The sequence below is a fragment of the Henckelia pumila genome, chromosome 2 (assembly GCF_033568475.1).
Source record: "Henckelia pumila isolate YLH828 chromosome 2, ASM3356847v2, whole genome shotgun sequence".
In the NCBI taxonomy this organism is placed as follows: Eukaryota; Viridiplantae; Streptophyta; class Magnoliopsida; order Lamiales; family Gesneriaceae; genus Henckelia; species Henckelia pumila.
Window position 1 is genome coordinate 72,974,203 of NC_133121.1, and position 8,312 is coordinate 72,982,514.

Here is an 8,312-nt window from a genome sequence, read left to right on the forward strand (position 1 = left end):
ATCTTCTGCGAAGAAGGGGCCAAGTATGAAGGGCAAGAAACGTTCTACCCCACCCAAGAAAGTCGAGCCCGAGAAGAAGCAAAAGACAAAGGCTTCAAACAATGGAAAATCCAAGGATGTTTGCCATTACTGCAAGAAGCCGGGTCATTGGAAGCGCAACTGCAAGGAATATCTTGAGCAGTTGGGAACTGCAAAGGGTATGTTCTATATTGAAATAAACATGTCACTTAATACAACTTCTTGGGTATTGGATACCGGATGTGGATCTCACATTTGCAATGATTTGCAGGTGATGACAAGAAGTCGCAGGCTTAGAATGGGTGAGACCCAGCTGAGGCTCGGGAATGGTTCCAGAGTTGAAGCTACGGCCATTGGAGATGTTTGTTTGACTTTGCAGAACGGTTTTAAATTATTGTTAAGAGATGTTTTATTTGTGCCAGATTTAATTAAAAACATTATTTCTATTTCTATGCTTGATAGAGATGGTTATTCTTGCAATTTTGTGAATGGGATTTGCAATATTTACAAGAATGAATGTTTAATTGGAAATGGACAACTTGAAAACGATCTATACAACTTAAAACTAAAAGACGTTCCAGTGAATTATGTTGATAAACCGGCGACAACAAACAAAAGGAAAATCGATAGTCAAAACCCGGCAAACCTTTGGCATGCTAGGCTAGGTCATATTTCCTCAAGGAGGATGAACAAGCTCGTGGGAGAGGGCATGTTTGATATGTCTGATATTAATTCTCTACCTACTTGTGAATCCTGCCTAAAAGGAAAAATGACTAAATCTCCTTTTAAGGGGAAACCTGAGCGTAGTCAGAATCTGTTGGATTTGATCCATACAGATGTTTGTGGTCCATTTAGAGTAGGGACTCAACATGGCCACACCTACTTCATTACCTTTACTGATGATTATTCAAGGTATGGGTATTTATATTTAATGAAATATAAGTCTGAAGCATTTGAAAAGTTCAAAGAATTCAAGGCTGAAGTAGAACACAAGCTAGGTAAAAGTATTAAAGCACTTCGATCGGATCGAGGTGGAGAATACTTGAGTACCGAGTTTTTGGACTATCTGAAAGAGAATGGGATTCTCTCTCAGTGGACTCCTCCTATGACACCACAGCTTAATGGTGTATCGGAGCGTCGTAATCGAACTTTGTTGGACATGGTTCGATCTATGATGAGCTTCACTGAGCTTCCACCTTCGTTTTGGGGCTATGCGCTTGAAACGGCGGTATTGTTGTTGAACAACGTCCACACTAAAGCAGTGGACAAAACACCATACGAGTTATGGAATGGCAAAGCTCCTAAGTATTCGTACTTGAGGATTTGGGGATGTCCTGCTTACGTGAAGCGGACAGTGGGAGATAAGTTGGATAGTCGATCCAGCTTATGTTATTTTGTAGGGTATCCGAAGAATTCAATCGGATATTATTTCTATTATCCTGCTGAAACAAAGGTGTTTGTTTCTAGGAATGCCACCTTCTTGGAGAAGGAATTCTTATTGGATAAGAAAGGCGAGATGATGGAACTCGAAGAAGTTCGAGAAGAACCCGAAATACAAAATAACGATCCTACACCTCAGGAACCATTGCTGGACACGCCTGCACCTAGAAGATCCGAAAGGACTTCTAGACCTCCAGTTCGATATGGTCTTCTTCTTGAAGAGGATCAAGATGAACCCGACATTGGATGTGATCCAAGAAACTTCAAGGAAGCAATTTCTGATGCGGATTCGAATTTATGGCTTGAAGCTATGTAGTCAGAATTGGATTCGATGCATACAAACCAAGTTTGGTCTTTAGTAGATCCTCCCGATGGAATTGTTCCAATAGGGTGTAAATGGATCTACAAGAGAAAGCTTGGGCCTGATGGTAAGGTATTGACCTACAAGGCGCCATTGGTGGCGAAAGGTTATACTCAAAGGCAAGGAGTTGACTATGATGAAACCTTTTCACCAGTTGCAATGTTCAAGTCCATAAGAATCCTGATTGCCATAGCTGCATGGTATGACTATGAGATATGGCAAATGGATGTGAAGACTGCTTTTCTTAATGGAGACATTAAGGAAGAAATCTATATGAAGCAGCCTGAGGGGTACACATCCATGGGAAGCGAGCATAAGGTATGCAAGCTTCAGAGATCAATTTATGGTCTAAAACAAGCATCAAGAAGTTGGAACCAGAAATTTGATGAAACAATAAAAGATTTTGGTTTCATCAAGAACCCGGAGGAACCTTGCGTGTACAAGAAAGTAGTTAAGGATGCGGTGACATTCTTAGTACTTTATGTTGATGACATCCTACTCATTGGGAATGATGTAGGGATGTTGCAGTCAACAAAGATATGGTTATCAGGTAGATTTTCGATGAAGGATTTGGGAGAGGCATCCTACATTCTTGGGATACAGATCTATAGAGATAGGTCTAAGAGAATGATAGGACTCACTCAATCAACCTACATCGATACCATATTGAAACGGTTTTCAATGGATGGGTCCAAAAGAGGACATCTACCCATGTGTCATGGAGTTTCTCTATCCAAGTCTATGTGTCCCAAGACTGATGCAGAGATAGAGAATATGACACATGTACCATATGCGTCAGCTATAGGTAGTATCATGTATGGGATGATATCTACCAGACCGGATGTAGCATTTGCTCTGAGTGTCACGAGCAGATATCAGTCTAATCCTGGTCAAATGCATTGGAAAGCCGTGAAGGACATTCTTAAGTACTTGCGAAGGACTAAGAATATGTTCATGGTGTATGGAGGACGAGATCTCAAATTGGAAGGCTATACCGACTCTAGCTTCCAAAGTGATGTGGATGACTCGAAGTCAACCTCTTGATTTGTGTTCATGCTCAATGGCGGTGCTGTCTCTTGGAAGAGTTCCAAGCAGGACACCACAGCGGATTCCACCACTGAGGCTGAATACAATGCAGCATCAGCTGCTGCTAAAGAGGCCGTTTGGATGAGGAAGTTCGTCCAAGAGTTGGGCGTTATTCCTGAATTTGTTGGTCCAGTCCCGGTGTACTGTGACAACACGGGTGCCGTTGCTCAAGCAAAGGAACCAAGGTCTCATCAAAGATCCAAACACGTACTGAGGAAATACCACATAATCCGGGAGATTGTGGAAAGAGGAGACATCATTGTCGAACGAGTGGCCTCTGCAGACAATATCGCTGATCCGCTTACTAAGCCCTTGCCAGGACCATTGTTTGACAAACATCACGAAGCAATGGGTCTACGTAGTATGACTAGTTGGCTATAGGACAAGTGGGAGATTGTAAGAGTGGGTGCCCAGTGAGCCAACTGTGTGGCTATGGGCTTTGATGACTCTTTGTATAAACAATCTTTTGTTTAATATTATTTACACTTTTATGGCAATGACTTTATATTACTTCATATTGTTATATTGTGATATACTATTGTTGTTTTGATAAAGACCTTGAATATACTATAGTGTATGTAAGATGTGGTAGAACATGGAGATGTCTATCATGAAATACATCTTATAGTCACTGTATATTCTAAAAACCGTTCCTAGTCGATTGAGCCGTCCGATAATAAGGATAAGGATCGCTCGAGTTTGAGACTAGCATTTGCGATGCGGAGTACCACGTTTCATTGGTAGGGAACATGGAGATGTTCGAAGCATGCAAATGGATATTCATAGGATGAATAATCGAACTACCCTATCCGGACTTTCCAAGTGGTTATCACTTATCGAGTGGATAAAGTCCGCGGTTTTGGTTGTACACCATTAGTCCTTACGACTTGAAACATCATGGAGACTCTATATGCTAGTGCTGTGCTTTGACTCGTTTACCGACTCTATGGGGGTCATCAGGTGTCGAGATTGGGTACAGTTACGACACATATAGGAGTCAATGCATTGTTGTCAAGGATTCACCACATACTTGCGAGTGTGGATATCCTATGCGATCTGAGGAGATATTAGTGTGACAAATCTCTGGCCAGAGTACTTGATGTGATTTAAGAAATGGTTTCTTAGTAGCACATGCGATGTCACTAATTTGATCTTCAAGATGTATTGCATAGTTATCGAATCTTGAGCGACTCTCGATATACCAATGGTTGTTGATTCGATCGGGATATATGGATGAAGGGACCGTACTGTACGCTAACCAAAATCTACTGGTTCTTGTAGGCACTATCAGTGATACCTAGGGAATCATGGGGCGATGTTGCTAGGCGCTTTACCTTGATTCGTTGGGCAAGTCGGAAAGTGTTGTTCCGAGTCACAAGGAGTTGTGAGCCCACGGCTAGCTGTATCCCTGAACCATTGAGGGTCACACAGTGTAATGGAGTTTTAATCCCCGTTGAGATAGTTAAATTTAAAGAGTTAAATTTAATGAACTAAGGAGTTGGACTTCTTAAATAAGAGTTAGGGAGTAGGATTTCCTAAAATGACATAGGGATGGACATTTTTGGAAACCACTGAATTCGGATTCAGGAAAATTTATTTTGACTTTAAAATGTGCAGAAATGGTTTCTGTGCACATTGGTGAAATTGGTTCATCGATCGGAGTCACGATGAATTTTATATTAATTTCTGAACGTGCGGGCTTTGCTTGTCGGGCCCTAGCTTATGACTAATGGGCCCTAAGGTGTTAGTGGCCTGCATTATAAATAAGTTATTGCAGTACAGCAATTACACACAACAGGTCATAATTTTTGAGACAGGATTTTCGAAACCCTAGCCTCCTCTCAAAAGAAATCGGCCGAACCCTCCCCCTCTGTCCGAGAAATTCCGGTCTGTGATTTTTAATTGCAGTCAGGAATAACGAATCAGATTCGTTTAATCTCTTCGCAGAAAAACTTCTGATAGATTTTCTAGTGCAATCTATCAGAGGGATTTAAACCCCATTCGTGGACCTGATTGAAGGAGTTCATCAGTTCCTGGGAGATACAAGAAGCGCAGAGAAATCTGTGTGGTGTCCATTAATCTCGATTCGAGATTGAAGGTAAAATTTAATTAATTGTTATTTGAATTTTACACACACAATAATTTAATCGTTGAACGGTTGATACCCACACCATGGAATTGTTCCATGATAAAATTTTTAAACTTCCGCTGCACCGGGTATCAATTGTGATTGATCTGACTGCCAGTTTTTCCAACAGTGGATTCTACTGCTACAGGAGTTTGAATTTGAGATTAGGGATAAGAAGGGTAGTGAAAATCAAGTTGCTGACTTGTCGAGATTGGAGTTAGAGAATGTTAAGGAGGAGGAGAGCATCCAAGAATTATTTCCGGATGAACAGATCTTTCAGGTAAATTCCTCCATTCCTTGGTTTACTGATTTCGCTAATTTTTTGTCTTGTGGTGTTATGCCTCCAGAGTTGAACCGACATCAGAAGAAGAAGTTTTTCCATGACGTTAAGTTCTACTTATGGGAAGATCCCTACATTTTCAAACTTTGTGCTGATCAAGTGATTCGAAGATGTGTGGCGGGGCAAGAGGCAAATGAAATTTTGGATCTATGCCATTCCTCACCCTATGGAGGACATTTTGGAGCATCCCGGACTGCCGCTAAGGTACTAAAATCATGTTTTTATTGTCCTACTTGTTTAGAGATAGTTATACCTTAGTGAAATCATGTGATAAGTGCCAATGAACGGGGAATATATCTAGAAGGCATGAATTACCCCTCACAAATATTTTAGAAGTGGAATTGTTTGATGTGTGGGGTATAGATTTTATGGGTCCCTTTCCCCCTTCTTTTGGGTACACTTATATCTTATTGGCAGTTGATTATGTGTCGAATTGGGTGGAAGCAATTGCCACCTCTACTAATGATGCTCGTGTTGTAGTAAAGTTTTTGCAGAAGAACATTTTTACAAGGTTTGGAACACCACGAGCAATAATCAGTGACGAAGGTGCACTTCTGTAATAAAATTTTTAATACCTTGCTCACTAAGTATGGTGTCAGGCATAAGGTGGAGTGTGCATATCATCTGCAAACAAATGGTCAAGCGGAAATCTCTAATCGAGAAATCAAGCAAATATTGGAGAAGACGGTGAAGACGAATAGAAAAGATTGGGCAATCAAGATGGATGACGCGTTATGGGCCTACCGCACTGCATTTAAAACACCGATTGGGATGTCGCCCTACAGGTTGGTGTTTGGTAAAGCATGTCATTTGCCTTTGGAGCTAGAGCACAAAACATTTTGGGCTATCAAGAAGCTGAATATGGATATCGAAGCATCGGGGGAGTTGCATAAATTACAGTTGATGGAATTGGATGAGTTTCAAAGTGAGGCATATGAGAATGCCAAGATATACAAGGAGCAAACAAAGAAATGACATGAAAAAAACATTGCACCTCGAGAATTCGAACCAGGTCAGAAAGTATTATTGTTTAACTCCCGTCTGAAATTGTTTCCAGGAAAATTGAAGTCCAGATGGTCTGGACCATTTATGGTGGAGAAGGTGTATCCGCACGGTGCGATTGAGCTTTGATGTACAGAGAAGGGTCTTCAAAGTGAACGGGCAAATGGTGATACATTATTTTGGTACCGAAGTACGAAGTACTGAGAGTACTCTACTCACAGACCCGGCTTAAAACTGGTGCAAGTCCAGCTGAGGACTATAAACCAAGCGCTAACTGGGAGGCAACCCATATTTTATTTTTGTTTGTTTTTAATTTCTATTTCATTTTTTGCGTTTAATTTTGTTATTTTCGCGCTTTGATTCTTTTTTTTTCAGGAACGAATTTCCAGAACTATATGCACGCCCGCCTGTCCTTAGGCGCGCCCGCGCATTCAAAAATACAAAAATCGAAGCAATGGTCTAGAACCTTGCGCGCCCGCGTCTCATTTGGAGCGCCCGCTAGTGGAAATTATGCGGAGCAGTTGCAATCACAGAGTCTTATGTGCGGGCGCCTATAACTCATGCACGCCCATGCGTCCTTTTGTGCAAAAAATTACATGGGCCAGAGAGCCATGCGCGCCCGCTTCTAATTATGCACGCTCGCCCCGTCTGCATTTAAACACAAATTTGTTTCCTTGCTTTCTCATTCTATCTTCTGCTTTTACCCTAATTTTCCTTTTTCTTTTCTCTCCTCTCCAAAGTGCCGTTTCTACTCGATTTCTTCCTCTACTCTGGTTTTAATTTCCCCCCTCCTTCCTCTTTGCTTTCTAAATTTTTCATCTTCTCTTATTTTTCTTCTAATCAACGGGAGGGACATCGAGCTCGGGACACCGATACTTTTTTGGGCTGTGGCGTCATTCCATATTGAGACAGTGGTCAGTTTCTCTCATCACGGTGTGCGAATTTTCCATTATTGGGTTGTTGAGATACTATTGGTTATGACGTGGACGTGTATCCGAATAGAGGGATTTCTTGTGTTTTATTGTTGAGGCTCGTTTCATCGTTCGCGAACAGCGTGTGTGTTGCTTGAGTTGATAGTTTGGGGGAGTCACGGATCGTGGTTGTTGTTCTTGAAGTTTGGATTCCTTGTGCCCGCTAAGTGTATGACAGATGGCGCCTAAGAAAAAAACTAAGTTTGGAGCATTTTCATCTTCGGCTCCTACTTTTGATGCTCACCGTTTCTGGAATACATAGGCCGAAGAGAATTATCATGGGTTGTTATCTAAGAATATTTTGCCTAAGAGAGGGTTCGATACGACAATTGGATTTGAACTGAATAGGATTATTTGGTGTAATGTTGGGGATGAAGTGCTCGAGAGGCAGTGGCTTCAATTTGTTAAGCAGTCACAAGAAGCAGTTATTTCATTGGTGAGGGAATTTTATGCAAATCTGAAGGTTAAGCACGTTGAATTCAAGGTATTGGTGCACGGCAAGATGGTGCCTTTTGACTCAATGGCGATTAACACTCTATTTCATTTCCTGCCAGTGGATAATGATCAATATGTTGAATATAAATCTGGGGATATTGATTATGATGCTATTATTCCATACATCTATGTCGCGGGAGCTGTATGGAAGCTGGGCAGTGATCTTAAACTGTTTAAGTTGAGGAAGGTTGATTTGAAGAGGGATGCAAAAAGGTGGTACGCTTTGGTTTGTGCTTGACTTAAACCTGTTGGAGAACGCGGCGATCAGATCAATTAGGATTGATACCCGGTGCAGCGGAAGTTTAAAATTTTTATATGGAACGATTCCATAATGGGTATTAACCTTACGATTAAATTGTGTGTGTAAAAATTAAATAACGATTATAAAATTTTTACCTTTAATCTCGAATCGAGATTTTGGACACCAACAGATTTCTCTGCTCTTGTTGTATATCCCTGGAACTGATGGAC

The 8,312-nt window shown here is 41.2% G+C and overlaps 1 protein-coding gene across 1 annotated transcript in view; it reads left to right on the plus strand.

Annotated features, from left to right (window-relative positions):
* LOC140877734 (uncharacterized) overlaps nucleotides 1-8,079 on the plus strand; it is a 32,141-nt gene extending 24,062 nt beyond the window's left edge. Inside the window, exons 3-7 of the mRNA XM_073281303.1 lie at nucleotides 5,182-5,590; nucleotides 5,791-5,884; nucleotides 5,973-6,298; nucleotides 6,431-6,474; nucleotides 7,609-8,079. Of these exons, the coding sequence (XP_073137404.1) occupies nucleotides 5,182-5,590; nucleotides 5,791-5,884; nucleotides 5,973-6,298; nucleotides 6,431-6,474; nucleotides 7,609-8,079 (1,344 nt within the window). The remainder of the gene's footprint in view (nucleotides 1-5,181; nucleotides 5,591-5,790; nucleotides 5,885-5,972; nucleotides 6,299-6,430; nucleotides 6,475-7,608) is intronic.
* The last annotated feature ends 233 nt before the right edge of the window (nucleotides 8,080-8,312 follow it).